The sequence below is a fragment of the Pseudorasbora parva genome, chromosome 16 (genome assembly GCF_024679245.1).
Source record: "Pseudorasbora parva isolate DD20220531a chromosome 16, ASM2467924v1, whole genome shotgun sequence".
Classification (NCBI taxonomy): domain Eukaryota; kingdom Metazoa; phylum Chordata; class Actinopteri; order Cypriniformes; family Gobionidae; genus Pseudorasbora; species Pseudorasbora parva.
This window is the reverse complement of record NC_090187.1, coordinates 39,272,990-39,293,128: the sequence shown is the minus strand read 5'-3', so window position 1 is coordinate 39,293,128 and position 20,139 is coordinate 39,272,990. Positions and strand designations below refer to the sequence as shown.

The following is a 20,139-nucleotide window of genomic DNA, read 5'->3' as shown; positions in this document are numbered from 1 at the left end:
ATCCTATGGGTGACGTCACGGACACTGCATCCATATGTTTTTACAGTCTATGCTGAAAACAAATGCAGAGAAAGAGAAAATGTTCTTGTAACATGTCCCCCATTGTCCCACACAAACGGGACAATGGTGGTCACCCTAATTCAGAGAGACATTTTTTAATCAGTAAAATGACAGTAAAATCACCTGCTGTCTATCTAAGCCTTGAGATCACTAAACTTTATTTGGCTGGTCTTCTTCAGTCCTTCCACCTATTTCTTTGTTCCAAAAATAAACTGCACACCCAGACAAATAATAAACTTCTGCTCTATTGATCGTTTGTTATTCTCATTGTCTTTCAGAGGGATGCCAAAGGCCAGTATTTGTTCGACCTCATTTGCCACCATCTAAACCTGCTGGAGAAGGACTATTTTGGCATTAGATATGTCGATCCAGATAAACAACGGGTGAGTATCCCACCATGTGGATTGTGTCAAACGGTCCAAGGTCGACGGTAACACGGAGCACCAATTTATCATTTCTGCATTCATGTCCACAGATTTTTTATTATGATAAAGCTTTCATCTATCAGGATGCTCAAAGTGACTTTCGTTTCTTAGAGCGTATTGGTCATGATGTGTAGAGAAGATCTGAATTCATGTGTGTTTTGGGTGGGCTGTGGTTGTATTGATCCGCACGGGTCAGGCTGACTCTCAGGGTTATACTGGAGTAATCAGGGAGTGTCACAGAAAGAGACGGAGCTGAGGATTGATGGAATGAACCTTGTAGATGGACAGGTGTGAAAATTGTAAATCATGTGGGGCCAGGCCCTTGTGTAGCTCCAATGAATATATTTAGCTTTAAAGGAACAGTTCACATGGAACGTAAAACATTTTCTCATTATTTACTCACCGTCATGTTACAATCAGGTATAACACACTTACTTCTGCATGTGAATGGCGCTTAATGAGTCTATACACTCATGCGATATATCGAATGTATTCAGAAGCCATTTGACAGCTTTGTGTGTAACACTGGCTGATTCATAAATAACAGAAAATAGGATCCAAGTGCAGCACACTGAGTTTAATAAGCCAAGCACAGGGAAACAGGCAAAGCCAAGTAAATCCAAACAAGGGGAGAAAACCAGACTGAAAGCTACATGCAAAATAAATCCATCAAGAAGAACGACAGACTGAGCTAAGGAAACACCGGGGTAAAAATACAGAGAGGACTAATTGGCTAAGACACGCCTGGGAACAATGAGACAAATCAATGGGAAAAATTACAAACAGACTACAAAATGGCACATGTGACAGGAAGTAATACAAAAGTCCTTACAAGACAAAAGAAACACATAATAGTGTGAGGTGCTTGCTTAATGTTCCAATGGTCCTTTATTGTGAGAAAAAGCATTACATGTTTTGATGCGTCCGAAATCAATTACTATATGTAGTATTCGAAAAACAGTACGCCAACAGAGTAGAATGTCCGCCTACTTGTACTATGCTCTAAAAGTATGTACTCTCTTTGTGAAGAAAATGTATATACTTTTGACAAAGCTTTGGGACATACTACTTCGTCATAACTGAGTCTTTAACAGACACCGCTGTTGCTTAGTTACATGCATACTGCTACCGTTTAAACTTCCCTGTCAGTCATCTTGTCTCAGTTAAAATCTTCCACATTCAGTTTAATTTAATTTCCTTCTATTTCAGAGAGAAATGTAGTAGCATGTTGATCTGCCAGTCGTGGGTCTTTCATGTAGAGAACTCTCCTTATGTGTTTGCATTTTGCATATGATGCATTGAAAAGTTAATCACCAAATGTAACTTTACTAAAGCCCACAATGCTGTTGCAGATGAAATATAATATGGATAAACATTGAATAAATACATTTTCTTTAGGTCAGATACTGATTATTAATCACTCAAACCCTTATATCAAAACCTCTCTGCTTAACCGTTAACTCGCACATCTGTCATGTTTGTAGTTTTTTAACACTTTTTATTTGTGTTCGTAGTTCTAATGGAATCCTTGTCTAATGTGCAATGGGTTTTGGGTAATATTAGCCGTTAGTGTGTGCGTGGATCTACACTTCGGATTCTAACCGGAAAAAGTAGACCATCCGGGTATCTTTGGAATACTAATTTTTTACATGCTACGATTTGGGACACGCTAATGGAAGGATAGAATGCGAATTGGGACGCAGCCATAGCATTAATCGAACAACAGTAGATTAAAAGTCCCCGGATTACCTCATCTGGCGAGATTCTGAAGTGCACATTCGATGGACACTTTACTATCCCAATAGGGCCAAGGGAGGGGTCTACATGGAGGGGAAACAACTGACGCTTGCAGGTCACGTAATAATAACAGCATGGCAGATATTAGGGGTGTAAGAAAATATCGATACACGTGAATATCGCGATATTATGTTTGGCGATATTGTATCGATTCTCAAAAACGCTGTATCGATATTTATATATTTATTTATTTACATCCAAGATTCGTGGCTTTGTGTTCGGTTTAAACCACAGCCTGTATAACACCCAACCGCTAGATGGCAGTGTTATCTCAGAACGTATAAGTGACACGGAGCCGGAGAAGCGCAAGGTGAAAGTGCTAGTGTTTACATTAGCAAACCCAGCTCTCAAGACGATAGAATTATTCCGCTCTTGCAGTATACAGAGCTGAAGTGTGGACTCATGTTGGCTTCAGCTATAAAGAAGCCACTAAGGAAATCGACAAGAATCATTTTGTTTGCAAAATAGGCCAAGTTATAATCTAATACTCGGGAAACACATTGAAACAGAGAGCTCGCTTAACATCCTGATGTCACCCGCGCTGCTGAGAAGTGTTTCGATAGAATGTACTGCACGTTTTCCTCTCAGTAACAAAATAAACACACTCCAAAACTGACAGCAGTGGCAGGAGAACGAAAGATAATAGCGATGTGGATATGGATGCACCAGCTCTGCAGCTCAGTAACGTTACTTGAAACAGCACTTTATACAATAGACTGCTTTATAGAAAACAGCTTTAGGGTCCAAACACACAGAACGCGTTTTTCAGGTTCGAAAACGCGAGGCGCACTGCACTCCCTTTTTTGGTCTGCGTTTTCTCATTCAAAAATGAGCAGTGCACTTTAATGTTTCTAGGCAACCCCCGTATCACCTGTACTGTCAGTCAGATCAATGTAACGGTCAACACAACGGAAGGTCCGCCGCTTCATTCATTCGATTGGACAACAGAACATAAGCGCGATGATGTTGTATGCTTTTCCGCTCAGAGTTGACTTTTTTTCCACTTCATGCGCTCGGAGCGCTCCTTCAAAAACGCGAGGCGCCCAGGGCGCATAAGCAGCGCGCATAACGCTCTCTGCCAACCGAAATCCATTCAAAAAAGGCTTCTCGCTGCAAAAACACGTTCTGTGTGATCGGGGCTACTGTGTTAAATATAAAACAAACAGTCATTCCGTCATGAAATGGACTGCACTTTCTGTTGTTAAATAGCCACTGCTATACTGTGAACCTTTAAAACATATACACAAAGAATCCTGCAGTCACTTTACATTTCCCTTAATTTAGAATGATACTGTATTAATTAAATAAAATACTTTGTCTCGTGTTTTAGGCTTATGGTTGTGTTCTTTATTCTTTTAAATTATAAAAAACAAAAACACACAAAAAGAAATATCGCAATATATTGCCTCTCTTACAATATCGCAATATATTGCAATATATTGCCTCTCTTACAATATCGCAATATATTGCAATATATCGTATCGTAACCCCTGTATCGTGATACGTATTGTATCGCCAGATTCTTGGCAATACACAGCCCTAGCAGATATAGTACATCCGGATTACATTCATACTAACAAAATTAATTCATTAATTACAGGTAAGTACAAAGTAAGCTCAAATTCAAATGTAGTACCTACTCAGACAATACACGATTTCAGACACACTGTCAGTGCCAATATGGTTTAACTTTGGTGCCATTTTAACTCCCAGAATATAAATCTTATTAATCTAATTCAATTTAAAAATGCTCTTAGAGATAATGGGATCATAGTCATTGTTCTTTGCGGTTTTTAAACTGCTACTGATCACAAAATACTTTATTAATATGGTCGGGGGTTGCACTTGAGTAAACTGACTAGCTAAAACACCTGTCTTCAAATCAGTTCTTTTTTTATTAGGGGCAAAGCGCCGAAAGCGTTGGCATTCCTATTATTCTTATTCTTCTTCTGCTCTGGAACTCTATGTCAGCCCATAGAACCACTTGCAGGAAAGTTATTAAATTTGGCAAGCAGAGGACAGTCTGAAATGTCACAAATGAGTCTCTAACTCATTCCCTCTAGCGCCACCAACTGTCTAAAGTTGCAATTAATTTGAAACAAAACTATGATTCCTTGGCTCAAGACAATTCGATTGCACACTATGACATCATTCATCTGTTAGTCTGATTGAGACAAAACCACCACAGGAAAATCGGAATCATTGGCCAGCTTTTTGGCCAAATGTCAAAATGTTGGTGGTAAGTGGCAAAAAAATGCAATCAAAGTCAGGAGTAGGTTCATTTTTATATGCTCATAAATACAAACTCTTAAACAAAATGAGACATTTTCACCAAATTTGATACACTTATGAATGAGGACACACAAAACAAGCAGTTGGACTGCGGCACTTAGTGGTGCTATAAATGAACAAAACATGAAATTGCCTCTATACAACTCAATGTATTTATGTGTTTTAAACATTTTTGCTTAAAATTGTTTCCAAATATCCAAATATACTCATTTTTTGCAGTTGGTCTGCTGCTAGCTTCCTTGATTGCTTCGGTTGTGCTTTCTGCTTGCGGCTATTTTTATTACTCTACTCGACATGATCATGGACTTTTGGTTTGTTTTCTAATAAGTTTCCTCTGTTCTTAGTTTGTCTGACTTGACCTAGTTTCTTCGTTTGTTTGATTAGTCCTTTCATTCACCTGTTGTCATTTAATTTGCTAATTTGCCTGGTGTATAAATTCTTCCTTTTTAGTTCAGGTCAATTTCGGCCATCATCAGTGTTAAGTTGGTTGTGTTAGTTTTACTTAACAATTACAACTTAACAATTACTCAAATGTTAAAGCAATCCTTCTGAACGTCTTGAATTAGAGATCTGTGCTGATCTGTGTCCTTTAAATGCGAACCTGACAGTGTACAGGCTTTACACACAGTTTCTTCATATCTGTCTATTTCACTGACCCCCTTTGGGAGCCTCTCGCATTGAGTGACATAAATAATAATGAGGGCATCTAACTGATGCTAGCCTGCTGTAGACGACACAATGGAGCAACGTTAGAGTCTGCTAAGTGCTCACAATTCCCTTTAGAATATTCCTAGTTGGCACAATATGCCACAGGTTAGCTGACAATCCAGAATACCGTAATGTGGCATAGAAAATATTGTCCAAAAAGCTTTCAGAACACCGTAATCTGAAATCGAATTCCCTGATGCTATTTCTAGACATTAGCCTACTGGCACTGAGACCCAAATATACTTTCTCAAATCTAATAGATCTGTTTGGCTAATTTGGCTTATCTGGGCCTGGACACAATAGCAGTGATAAAATCTCAGCATGACGTCGAAGAAGTGCTAATGTTTCGCTTCGTAGAAGAGAGAAATTAGATGAAATGATTAATACATATATACCCTTCCCCCCATCTCACACTGATATAAAATCTCTGTACATCTACCCACACTGACCACCTGCTCCTGTGTAATTATGTGTTAGATGAAATATAGATGTAATATTTGTGTGTACATGTGTAACGTGTGTACATGTGTAACGTGTGTGTGTGTGTGTGTGTGTGTAAGTGTGGAATTAAAACTCTCTTCTATTGTTTTAGCACTGGCTGGAGTTCACCAAGTCAATTTCAAAGCAGATGAAATGTAAGTATCATCAGTCAGATCTTATTTATAATGTGCTAGATTCCATAAAGGAGCAATTATGAACAACATCACTATGGTGACTGTAATGAAGCATGCTAATGGAATTCACGGGAACTATACATTTACTAATGGTGTTCTTAAATAGGAGCTGTCGTTTGATGAAGAGCTGACATTTGCTTGTATTAAACTGGCCATAAAATATGACAGACATATGACACTAAAGGCCCGTTCACACCAAGAATTCTAACTGTAAAAATATTAGCATCCACACCAATGCACACGCTATATCGTCTGCCACTTTAAATGCTTGAGGTGATTTCTGATTGGCTGCCACTGTTTTTATTGTGTGTCAGCTTTGAAAAATCAATTGTGATTTCAACAATATTGTTATAAGAAAATTGGTGTGGACTTGTGCATTGTGCATTCCTGTCGTGAACGTTCTTTACTCAACACTCACTTTGTATGGTTCAAATCTCACACAAACTACAATGAAGATACATTTCTTTATCAGTATTTTTATCACCCTTGAGGCAAATTACTTAGAATAGACTAGAATAGACTCATAATGAAATTATGAGACGGTGGAGAGTTTCTCATTAAAGTAACTTATATTATAAACCTTGTTAGATCACTCTGTTTCATCAGTTTTCCTGACTTCATAAAATGTGAAAGTTAAATTTTGCAACAGCAGATTTTATATAGTTTGACATGTTGTTTGACAGGTTTAATTTATTACTGAAATGATTAGGCATAAAAAGAGTAAAACAGTATGAAAATGTTGTTTAAATAGTAAAAAAATTCCAAAATAATAGTTAACATAGTATTTAACTTTAGGTTACATAAGTACTTTCGTATTAGTAATATTCAGATTGTTTTAAAGTTTTATGTTTTCATTATAAATCATAATTTTAATCCTAAATCTCTTAAAATTTTGTATGAATCATGTTTAATTCCAGTAGGGAAAGAAACACAGTTCTGGATATATTCTCTGAAAACAAGAATATTGCATATTAATATATGTTGCATAAATTGCTTAATGTTTAATGCAGTCTTGCTTTTAAGTAAATTTGTTTTTACGGTCTTTTTTTCTGACACTATTAAAATACTGGTTTAGGCAGTGCTCAACCCCCATTGTTCAACACAAACACACAAAATATATTTCCATTATTTCACTTTTTTGTTCATAATATTTAACTAACATTTGCATTTTGTGATTTTTTTTAATTCTAGAACTGTGTCGTTAATTAAAAACAAAAGAATACAAAATAAATAGAAACATGATTTCTTTATTTTATGTGTTTTATTTTTAGGATTAAAGTTTAGATTGGAATCTAACTTATTTAAAGGGGTACTTCAGCGCTGGGAAGATGAATCTGTATTTAAACTGGGTCATCAATGCAGTAGAAATGTGAAATTATTTTTGAATTTGGTGTCTTCTAGACTGAGAAAAGACAGAAAATGTATTTTTGTCCCATGGGGATTAAAGACTACAATTCCCAGAATGCTTCGCTGCCCTGTGAGGCCATTCCCAGCCACCTACTTGATTACAGTGACTGAGTTAGAGACACTACAATTAAAAACTGAACGTGTGTGTTCAATATAATGAGTGAGTCACCGCGCGAGTATCACAGCACTGAGCACTAACTGCACGAGTGATGAGAGCTGAGGTAATCGCGACTACACTCGCGGCATACATTCACAACGAGAGTTCAGTCTGGCGCGTTTCAGTTCATGCCTTTGCAAGCTTAACTTTCATAGAAATTAATTTGAGAAGTTAAAAGACTTACATTGCTCACCATATCTCCGTTTAAATGAGTGCTTGTTGTTGCCAGCTGAGCTCTCCCTGCAAGCTGAGTGTTATATCCCCTCCCCCATGCGCAGATTCAAAACATGCGGAAATGGCTCCCTCTGCTGGCTGTAGTCTTTAGCCTCTAGGCAAACATTCCTCCTATGATGCAAAAATCGTCAATTTGCATCATAGGAGGAATTTTTCCAGAAATAAAATGCATAAATCTCTTGTCTCAGGGGGATATGAGGGGGGAAAGCACAATCATTTGAATATACTCCAGGGTTTCTACTGATACAAAGCCATATGCTAATCGCTGAAGTAACCCTTTAAATATATTGATAGACATTTATTCATTTAAATAATAAATTCATCCTGCGGCCCTGTGGGCCCTGGGCCCCTTGTTGCAAACTACTGGATAAAGGTAATATGTAGTTTGGTGTGCTGTTAATCTTATATTTTAGTTTTGAAAAGTTTTTTTTTTCTCCACACAGCACAACCTCCGTTCACCATGTGTCTGCGGGTGAAGTTCTACCCACCAGATCCTGCTGCTCTAAAAGAGGAGATCACCAGGTATGAGCTGCCACATTCAGAGGATTCTGCTTTAGCATTCAGAACTGAAGTCACATGATTAAATGACACCTGATTACAGTGCTGGCTCAGGCTCTAGGATTCTGCATTTTGCATTCAGTACTTTTGTCACATGATTAAATGACACCTGATTATAGAGCTGGCACAGTTTCTCACATCAAATATTCCTTTAAGCGTAGACCTAAAGCTCTGCTTTGATTAAAGGGGGGGTGAAACACTCAGTTTCAGTCAATCTCATGTCAATCTTGAGTACCTATAGAGTAGTATTGCATCCTTCATATCTCCGAAAAGTCTTTAGTTTTATCATATTTATAAAAGAAATATAGGCTGTACCGAGTCTTTCCGGAAAAAAACCGAGCGCCTGGAGGCGTATCGTGTGGGCGGAGCTAAAGAATGAGAAGCGTGCAAAGTGGTGACATCCTCAAGCGTGGAGAAGCCCATGGCTATCTCAGCTAATACAGATAATGATCCAGAATCAAATCTGAGGGAGAAATAAATTGAACAGGAGAAACGGCAACATCAGGACATCCGTCTCTGTGGTATGTAAGTTACTGTATTTAGTGGCCTCTCCACATTTCTGTGTCTTTACTCGCAGTGTATGAGGACATGATTCGGTTTATGGACTATTGTATGCGACTAGACCTTAGAAGTAGCAAGCAAAACGGTTTTGCACGTCAGAATACTGTAACGTTATACAGAACAACAATGGAGTAACCGTTAGCGCATTTGAATGACGAAGCACGCGATCGTGCCGTTTACTGATGTTTACTCATGCGTCTGTAGCCAAAAGCAGAGACATTTGAAGCAGTTTAAGTTAACTCACCGGCTGCTTCCAAAGCAGGACTGAACCTTTATCGCTGGGACTGCTTCGTCAAAAACACACTTCTTTGGTATGATTTGGTAAACTCCTGACAGCAGTGGCGTGTAAATCTATTTTGAGACGCGACTGAAACGATGTTGTGAAGCTTCCCGTCATTTCTGCGTTCAAATCGGTTCAAATGCAGCGCTGCCTTCCCGGAATGCTGCGCTGAAGCGTTGAAGTCGCTCGACGTCACCCATAGGAATAAAGAGAAGCGCGGCGCCACTGTGCGTTCACACCGCCGGCGGCGAGAGCGGCAAGGTGGCCGGAAGTCATTCATTTTCAATGGGAGCCGGGCGGCGAGCTCCGGCGAGAGCGGCGCGGCGCGTCTTGAACGATTTGGGCGTCGAGGAGAGTTGAAATCAGCTCAACTTTATGGTAATGAGCTATGACGCGGTTCGGCGGCAACAGGCGGCAACCAGTCAGAATGTAGAAGTGCTCCGCTTGAGAGAAATCCAGAGAACGCAGGCCTGTAAACGTTGGTTCCGACCACATTAGTTCCCAAGCAAAATATAAGAGAAGTTGATCATTGCTGTGCAGGTTTCCCTATCATTTATGACGAGATCATTCATAGTGATGTGTAATTTGTTAAGAAGTCGCACAACACTATTTTATAGGCGCTAGAAGGCTCGTTGTTCAGCGGGTATGCAATTCATTCTTTCTTTCACATTTAAACGATTTCATGAGGTTAATTTATACCTTACTTGTGGTTAGTATATCCATCAACATGCTTGTTTGATTTGCGGCTTCTTTAAATACAGTTTAAAAAAAGAAAAATCATTCGATCTACGTCAGAGCAGCAGCGCGTCCACGATGCTTTCTACAGCGTCGTTGGCAGGGCGGCAAGAGCGAATTTTGACGCTCTCGCCGGCGGCGGTGTGAACGCACGGTAAGTGTTCCCGGACGACTGGATCTGCATCTGAGAAACTGTTTACGGCGTGCTCTAGTCACGCGCGCGCCCTACCGGGAGAAGAGCCCGTACAGCCCATACAAGGACCTTCCGATCTATTAACGTCAAGCCGACCCATACTCGAAAAAAACTCGCCGAAACTTGTGAGAAACCGGAAGGAGTATTTTTGACACCGAAATACTCCATCAAACGTCCAACATTAGTTTTTGAAACTTTGCCTATGTTTAGGATGGGAATCCAAGTCTTTAACAGTGTAAAAAGCTCAGTATGCATGAAACAGCATTTCACCCCCCCTTTAAGTGTTTGGCAGCACCAAGAAGCCATTTGACTTTGCTTTGCTGGTGGTGCTTTGAGACATTTTTATGACCAATATGGCCAGTTTGCTATACAGCACTGCAGTTATGTATTTTTGGATGTTAGCATCACTCTGGTTCCCTTAACAAAAACCCAAAATGATTTTTCCATTGGTTTTTGGATTACTGCTGAAAATGAGCCCTGTAACCAACCGAAGTTTATGATAGACACAGTGGCGTGCAGTGTTGTTTTGAAATAAGGAGGCAAAGTCCTTAATATCCACCTTATGTTTTTGTTTGTTTATTTGATTAATATCAAATGTAAATTCATGTCCCAGTTACAAATAATGTTGTCACACTATCCTGGTTCTAGTTTGTATTTTTACATTGAAAACTAAATTAAAGGTTTAGTTCACCCAAAAATGTAAATTCTGTCATTAATTTCTCCCCCTCATGTCATTCGACACCCGTAAGACCTTCGTTCATCTTCGGAACACAAATTAAGATATTTTTGTTGAAATCTGATAGAAAGGCCTCCTTTGGCAGCAATGACGCTCAAAAAATCAAAATAGCGACTTCATTCAACTTTATTCTCGTCTTCCATGTGTGAACTCACGAAGCACCACGACGCATACACGAGAATATGACATATATTATTACTTAAAGGAACTGTATGTAAAAAATGTATTTCAATTATTCATAAAGTGGCCCTGATACGTCACTAGACATTAAGAAATCATGTTAATTTTAAAAACATCACTGACACCAGTAGTCCGGCCAGGATATTGTCATTTAAAAGTTGTTGTTGAAGCCCTCAACTGATGTTGACATGTTGTGTATTGGCCTGAAGCGCCACCCTCCACCTATCGACCAATCACAAAGTCTGCATGCGGGTTGCCAGATCTGCTCTAGTTACCACAGCTGCAGATCTACAAACGTCCCTGCTGATCCTGCAGCCTATCTGGCAACCTCGAGTCAGGGGGAGGGGGAGAGGGGATACACTGCTCTACAGTCATTTGAAAGTGTTATTATTTCCTTTATTTCCTTTATATGTATAATATGGATTATTTCATTACATTTTTGAGGAGGCACTGCCTCCCTTTCCTCCTCAGAGGAAATGCCCCTATGACAGAGACAGGGTGTGGCGTCTGGCACTCTTTTATTGTAAAATCCCAGAATGCATTGGTTGAAAACAATAAATCTTCAAAGCTTCCGTGCCTTTAAAATTGAACAAACTGAGTGCCTGTTAGTATATACCTATAGTATGCAGACACTGCTAAGTAACTTCTCAAGATTGCTCATGGAAACAGAAAAGATCTTAAAACACTCTAAACATATGCAAGTGCCTAAAGCCCTCTCATCGGGCTGTTACTCACTCACTGCTAAGAGAAGCTGTATGGTCAGTGACTCTTAACAGATTCCTCTGAATGATACATGATTAGCCTCTAGCTAGCAAAGTCTTGGCATCACAGTCTTTCATCCCCTCTCGATCGGTCTGCAATGAGGTCATCCAGAAATTCACACACTCGACCTGAAAAAAGATTCTTAGAACCTAATGAGCGGCGCTTTATTGACAGTGTGTGCGCATATAAGAGACAGACATTAAATACTTCTGGGATGGTGACGTATTGGCACTCACAGTGTGGTATGGATTTTCATATGCATTTCAGGTATAGGCCTATAGATTGATGTGTGGAGTGTGGTGAGACCGCTAGTGTTTACTGTACTGTGAAATGAAATGATTGTGCGGAACACAATTCACACTGAAATGAGAGGAAAAGGGGGAAAGAGACATGAAACAAGAGGGTGATCACTGAGTGAAGACAGGAAATTAGATGAGAGAGAGGAAGGTAGAGAGAATGAGACGAAAGTCTAATGAGTGTGTGAAAAATGGAGCGATATTATTTGAAAGAAAAGGACATTGTATGGAGAAATTAGCATATTACCTGTGAGAAAAAAGTATCCACCTCAAGCAAAGAAAAAAAGATTCAGTCTTTCTGTACTTTCTTCTGCCACTCATAACTCCACAGTACAATATACTTAGAGTTTTTCGGCGTTTACAATTTCTCAGGTCACAAAATGAGATTATTGCAGCTCAACATGCCCAAACTTATTATTGGCATGATTTCCATGACAACCCAAAGTCACTCCAAACACTCACACACACCCTAGCTGCATCTTAGCAACCGTTTACTGTCAGAGACGTATATAGCAATGTGAGATATATACACGTAGCCGGCCGTTATTGGAATGGTCAAAGCTGGTCCGTGAACATTCGAGAGCAGCACATGCTCCATTCTTTCAATCACACATGTTTTTTTTCATGAGATCATTAAATGATGGATAGTAATGTGCTAGTAATGTCTCTTTTCAATGACACAATCAGTACATAACTGCATGCTAAACTCTTTTATTTAAAAAAAGATATGCTAGTGAAATTGTTGAAGATTTTCAGACAGCAACAGCAAAATCTGTCTGAAAATGTTTTATCATAAGTCTTAAGTTATCAAAAGAGATCTAAGATTTGTTCTGTATAATATTATAATGTATATGGTTTATTGAAATTAAAGATTTCAACAAAATATTAAAAATACATTACATATATAAAATACATTATATATACGTTATAGTATTATATAATAACACAGTAGAATCAGATTTGGTTCAGGTGATCACCTAATCAGCACCTCATTCAGTAGGAGGTGTGCCTGTGTTATATATACACAGCTCTGGAAAAAATCACTGCAAGACTGAAAAGAGACCACTGCAATTTTCATATGGAAGCCATTCCAGTCCAATGTCTGTTGAATTCCAACACAGGCACACCTCCTACTGAATGAGGTGCTGATTAGGTGATCACCTGAACCAAATCTCATTTCATTAGGAAAAGTATAAAAAACACTTCTGTGGTCATCACTATTCTCTTGCAGTAGGATGGCAATAACAGTGCTGGTGGTAGTACCTCAAAAGTAATTGGAATCAAAAATGAACTATTGACCGTGCCAAAAAAGTTGAAAAGGAAAGTTTTGAGTGAGCAAAAGAAGAGGTCAGTTCTGGCTTTACTGGCAGAATATGAACTTATTTTTATTCCATTATTTGAGGTCTGAGAACACCTGTGTCTTTTTTTTGTTATTTTGACCAGTTGTAGCTTTTGGCAAATAAATGCTCTAAATTACATTATTTTTATTTGGAATTTGGGAAAAATGTTGTCAGTAGTTTATAGAATAAAACTAAAATGTTAATTTTACCCCAAAACATACCTATAAACAGTAAAACCAGATAAACTGATAATTTTGCAGTGGTCTATAATTATTTCTATATCTATATATATATATATATATATATATATATATATATATATATATATATATATATATATATATATATATATATATATATATATATATATATATATATTAGTCAAATTACAGAGTTTTAACAGTTTTGGGAATTATGTCCATTTTGTTTTTTATATTAAATTGTAAATAGTTTCTTAAAATGAAATGACACTTTAGAAAATTGTATTTTGCCTGATTAAAGTAATAATATAGTATAATATAATAGAAAAAGGTATCTGTGTATATATCTCTTTATATATTGACATTTAATATTCATTTTTACCATCCTTTCCCTTCACATTTAAAAACCCACAAACATATAAAACATGACACTGGTCACAGTGACCTTTTTATCTCATTATAATCGGATAATTGAATATACAATATTGTTCCGTTTATATTACTACTGCGTATCCACTTTCTCTATTTGTTGAATTATTGGAAAATATCTTGGGTAGAGTACATATTCCTCAGAGCAAAAACAAGCATCTCAGCCCAATACTTTGCCATTTAGCTGCTACTATATTTGGCCTGCCCTTCTCTAGAACCAAATGACACTGACACGTCGAGTGTGTTTCCATAAATGGCAGGTTAGAGATAAAGAAGGAAGCCGATATGTAGGCCAGAAATTGACTGGTGGCTACAGAAAATGCCACTTTGCTGCTGTCACCTAGAGAGAATTCAGGGAACATAATTGCATTTTTAGCTCCTATGGCCTCTTAAGTGAAAAGCTATTAGCTCTAGCTGGGCTGGCCTACTTTGAGAAGTTAAAGACAAGCATGTCGCTCTTTACTCATGGGACACATGTTGCACTGTAGGTGAGAGGAGCCAAGTACCAGATTGGGACTGGATTGATTTATGAATAGAAAATGTGACATTGGTGCTTTAGACCTCACATAGAAGCTTGGTAACACTTTTGATATTGGGGCACACATATTCACTATTAACTAGGAGTTTTCTCTCAATAAACTCCTAATTACTGCGTATGGTAAGGACGTTTTTGTAGTTAAGGTCCCATATTGTCAAAACTGAAATTTCCTGGCTTTTTTCATGATAACTCAGGGGCTAGGTAACTACCATATAAGTTTCAAAACAGTCAATCCACAGTCAAATGCACACAGCCTGCATAAAGGAGCTCTGCCTTTTCACAATCCGTTGTGACTTCCGTAAAAGTGAACTACAGAACTATTCAGTCACCGCCTTCAGTCGCCATTTTGTTACATTACGGAGCCAAGTATCTGAAATTATAGTTTAACGGTTATGCAACCCTAACGTGATGCTAACTTGTTGCTAATGTGTTCCTAACCCTAACGGCGAAAGTTTAAAACAAATATGTTGTCGCCGATTCGGGGTTTGAGTTTGGCTCGAACATGTAAGGCTGGACAACATTTCCCTCAGCAGTGACCATCATGACCCTAGTTACCTGTGGTCAGGGTTGCCAGGTTTTCACAAAACAAACCTGCTAATTGCTACTTAAATACTTGCCCAAAACAAGCCCAATCGTGTTCAGGGGGTAATTTTTTTTTTTTTTTTTTGGCAGGGTTCCTTGCTAAAATTTGCATTCCCAGAGCTAAATATCACATAATTTGGGGACGCTTCAACCCGCGGACATGAAAAACAGCCCTCGGCAACAGTGTTAAAGTAGTCCAATTGTGCGGGAAACCCACGGACTTGGCAACACTGCCTGTGGTTGGCCTGGCCGTGTGTCACTCAAAAAAAAAACAGGCCAATCAGAAGAGAGGCCAATCAATTCATTAATATATTAATTAGACATGCCAAAATCGACCTGTTCTTAGAAGAGCTCCTGAGAGAGGAGCTGCAAAAATATATCGAAATGGGTTTTGGTACTTATACCACAAATATATAGGACATCAAAACCTAAACCCAAATAAAACTCCAGAAAGGTGTACAATATGTGAACTTTAAGTTTAGGTGTTGCTATGTGCTTTATAAGTATAATAAACTGCCAAAATGCTAATAATATGCATGCTATGAGCAACTTGATAGTGAATATGTGTTCTCTAATCTAAAGTGTTCCTGGAAGCTCTCGTCTTAAACAATCATATAAATATATTTAGCATTTACTCTTTCCATTCCATTAAAATCTAGCCTGTGAGCTCTAAATGCATAATTATATAAAGCAGCATCTGTGTTTGTAACATTATATCGCTGTGAGCCAGATGTTAGGACCGGAGAGACAGACGTCCGGGTGTGTTGCAGTCGCTCTTTTCCCCAACTCAACAGCTTTTGACACAGTGGTTTGCTTTAGGACATCTCTTCCCTAAACAACAACCCTTTTCTCAATTCATTCCCTGCTCTGGAAACAGAAAGCTGATTTTAACTAACTCAAAGAGAAATATTTAGTTTTGAGAGAGTGTTAGATCCACACGCTTTTTGTATTTTTTTTTTTTTTTGTCTCCTACTGTGTAATTATTTTTATTTTTATATATGTGTCCTTCATTATCAGCCCTCATTACAGAAAAATTGCGTAAGATTTAACCTTTTATCAGTCATTTACATAATCAAACACAAATGTTCAGGGTAATTGAATAAATGAGGTCTTTTCTCTCCCTGTTTGTCTGCATGTGCTCACTCCATATCCTGGTATCCTGGTTGCAGGTATCTCGTCTTCCTGCAGATCAAAAGAGATCTATACCACGGCCGGCTCCTCTGCAAAACGTCTGACGCGGCCTTACTGGCAGCTTACATCTTACAAGGTAAAGTAGAAGGAAATGTGACCCTAGTACTTATACTTAAAGGAACTGTATGTAAGAAATGTATTTCAATCAATCATAAAATGGCCCTGATACGTCACTAGACATTAATAAATCATGTTAATTTCAAAAACATCACTGACAACAGTGGTCCGGCCAGGATATTGTCATTTAAAAGTTGTTGTTGCAGCCCTCAACTGATGTTGATGTTGACATGTTGTGTTTTGGCCTGAAGCTCCACCCTCCATCTATCGACCAATCACAAAGTCAGTAGTGTTTCTGCATCCGGGTTGCCAGATCTGCTCTAGTTACCACAGCTGCAGATCTACAAACGTCCCTGCTGATTCTGCAGCCTATCTGGCAACCTCGAGTCAGGGGGAGGGGGAGAGGGGATACACCGCTCTACAGTCATTTGAAAGTGATTGCAGTGCCAGTTTTGGCCACAATCCTACATACACTTTCTATAAGACATAAGCTGTGTGATGCCATTCTAAAGTTTGGGGTCGGTAAGATTACTAATTTAGGACTAATATTCAGCAAAGATGATTTTTTTTTCTAAAAGTGGCAGTGAAGACTTTTATATTGTAACAATTTCTGTTTCAAAAAAATGTTATTTTCAGCTTTCTATTCATTAAAGAGTTCTGAAAAAAAGTATAATCTTTCCACACAAAAAAACTAAAACAAACAGCACAACTGTTTTAAACATGGATAATAAGAAAAGTTTCTTGAGCAGAAAATCAGCATCTTATGATTTCTGAAGGATCATGTGACTGAAGACTGGAGTAATGATGCTGAAAAATCAGCTTTGATCACAGGACTAAATTACATTCTAAAATATATTCAATTAAAAAATGTAATCTTAAATCATAATATTTCACAATGTAACTGTTTTTACTCTGCCCATAAATTCAATAAATCAAATAAATGCTACTTTGACAACCATAAGATACTTCTTTACAGACATTTATAAACTCATACCAACCCCAAACTTTAACTTCTAAGGTCTAAAAAGTATCGGTGAATTTAGGTTGATTGGGACACTTTTTTGGGTTACACTATAGTTTAGGGTCTAATTCTTACTATTAACTAACTATTAGCTACAACTTTTGCCTCAATGCTTATTAATAGTTTAGTTGTTAAGTTTAAGAATTGGGTAGGATTAGGGGTTTAGAATATTGTCATGCAGAATTAGGCATTAATATGTGCATTATAACTACTAATCATAGACTGTAAAAAAATAAAGATGGATGATGCCCCTTCTTGGAAGAGAGTCTTCCAATGACGGGAAGTGAAGCCGAGTGTCCAAATATGACGCTGACATCTTGGGTCTCGAGTCTGAGCAGTAGTTGAGTCATGATATCACGGTCCCGCCCACCCTCCCACCTAATCAACAACAGTATTTATTTTTACAGTTATTATTTTCAGTACCAGAATCAATTATCTCTCAGTACTTGTATTTGGGTAGTTGGTCATAGTACTCAGAGATGTTGGAGGTTTAGTCACATGAGAAGGGAAAGTAGCAGCTTAGAGGTCGCCATGAACGGTAATGTTCTTTGACAGGTTGATCGAGGCATGTTTTAGATGACTGTTGAATTAAAGATGCACTATTCCATCTCAGAGCAATGGTCAGGACTCAGAGAGCTTTGGGTACCAGTCAGAGGCGTGCGGCCCATATAAGCTGCAAGTTCTCTGCACTTCAAAGCATTATATATACTATAAACACTATAAATAACTATACAATTGTTATCTGTGGTGTAACATAAAGCTTACGATAAAATGTTGGTAATATCTATATAACTGTCCTTCATTGTTTTTTTTTTGCCAAACTGTGGTCCAAGGGTTTCGGGTAAACAGACTCCCGGTAGCTTTGGCGCCTACGCTCTGTTGTTATGCATCGTCATCATTGTTCCACATTCTCATTGGTTTGCTGGCATATGGGGGATTTTATGCACAAGGAAAATGTGCTGTAGTTGCTAGATGCCGATCGCTGAATATCACATTGCATTTGATACAAAACTAACTTGACTAAATCAAATAATAAAAATAAAAAAAAGTCATAACGGAAACTATTTTCATAGAATTTTCTCCATAGGGACATGAAAACTTAGCACTCAGCATACTCGGTTAAAGTCAGCTCTTGCCACTGGTACCAAGTGTAGAAGCAAACAGCATATGAAAAAGGCTCCTACTATATGCTAATCCACAAAACCCCTGCAAAGAACATATGGCTCCCGACACTTCCTCTCACTGGGCATGTTCATTAAGATAACACGTTAGCATGGCCACATGTGAACTAAAAGGCACGGTTGCACGATGAAAGATTGATTTACGTGTCTGCTCCACTGCTGAGGTTGGACGTTATGAATGGCTAGATGATGAAAGATTGATTTTATGACTACTTTGCAGCTGAGATTGGAGACTACGACCCAGGAAAGCATCCAGAGGGCTACAGCTCCAAGTTCCAGTTCTTCCCCAAGCACTCAGAGAAACTGGAAAGAAGGATTGCAGAGATTCACAAGACAGAGTTAATGTACGTGTGACATTTCCCCTCCTTTTGCTTTATGTGTGGCTTAGGAATGATGGAAAAGTCTTCCCTTTTCTCTCTCTTTGGTTAGTGACTGCTAACAGATTTTCTGTAAACACTTTACAATACGGCTCAATTCATTAACATTGGCATTGGGTGACTATCTAAGGCATCGTTGCTTGATAAAGTATTCATTTATTTGACCTTAATCTTTTGAATGAGTGTTTGTAGAAATTAACATTAACCTTGATTAATAAATGCTTTACATGTTTTGTTCGCTGTTAAATTTTACCACAGAGTCTACATTTGTACTTATAATGCATAGTAAATATACATTCTCTCATTGATGGGCTGTATTAACTTGACCTAACAAAGCTTGTTTAGTTGACCTTGTGCGCTCACTACAGTACTTTGAGGTGATGGAACTGTCTCTTTTTACGGTTGTCTCTTTCTATCACAAACACACCCCAAGTGTGTCATTATGTGTCATCAGTGTAAAGTCTCAGCCCTATTGTAGGTCAGATCTGTTGTCACTTTATTATGGCACAAAGCCTTAGGCCATCCCTGAGCAAACAGCTCTTCCTCTCCACTATACATGAGCAAGACCACTTAGCTCACCAAGTGCTCTTGCTGATAAACTGCTTAATTCATAGGTTCAGTAATGGATTTAGTCTATTGATTTGTTGCAGGTTTGTAATGCGCGTTTAGAAGCTGTTGACTTTTCATGTATGGGCGACAAGACTGCTGCATTTTGGAAGTAATGGTCCCACCAAAGTAGATGATCCACCAAATAGGAGCATGATCACTGCTGCCCTCTGGTGGTGTCACTGTTCAATGACGAAATGCACATCATCGGCCCTATTATGGGAATTATGTTGGGAATGTAGAGTGAAGATGTCATCTTCAGAATAATCCAGTAAGTCAGTCCTGATGCCCGTAAACAATAGATTTCACGCAACGTTAAGTGTCGCTTTTCTTCTCTGATTTGTATTGAAATACAAGCCAGGCGGTCTTGTTGCATTAAAGTCTTGAATGTTGAATGGACAGTGCTGAATAAAACATGAATCTGTAAGAGGTTTCCTGGAGAGATGATACTTGAACTGTCTGGTCGGCTTGGTTTTGTTTTCTATTTAGTGGATGCTAATCAATGTCGTTCAAGTAAAGTGTCAAAATATATGCGTCTATTCACATTCACATCAACATTACA

The 20,139-nt window shown here is 38.3% G+C and overlaps 1 protein-coding gene across 3 annotated transcripts in view; it reads left to right on the top strand.

The window, feature by feature from the left end:
- Positions 1–20,139, top strand: part of LOC137042980 (novel FERM domain containing protein) — a 135,456-nt gene that overhangs the window by 94,876 nt on the left and 20,441 nt on the right. For all 3 annotated transcript variants that reach the window (XM_067418975.1, XM_067418974.1, XM_067418976.1), the window contains exons 2-6: positions 339–443; positions 5,875–5,917; positions 8,198–8,276; positions 16,314–16,411; positions 18,815–18,938. In XM_067418975.1, coding sequence (XP_067275076.1) covers positions 339–443; positions 5,875–5,917; positions 8,198–8,276; positions 16,314–16,411; positions 18,815–18,938 — 449 coding nt within the window. The remainder of the gene's footprint in view (positions 1–338; positions 444–5,874; positions 5,918–8,197; positions 8,277–16,313; positions 16,412–18,814; positions 18,939–20,139) is intronic.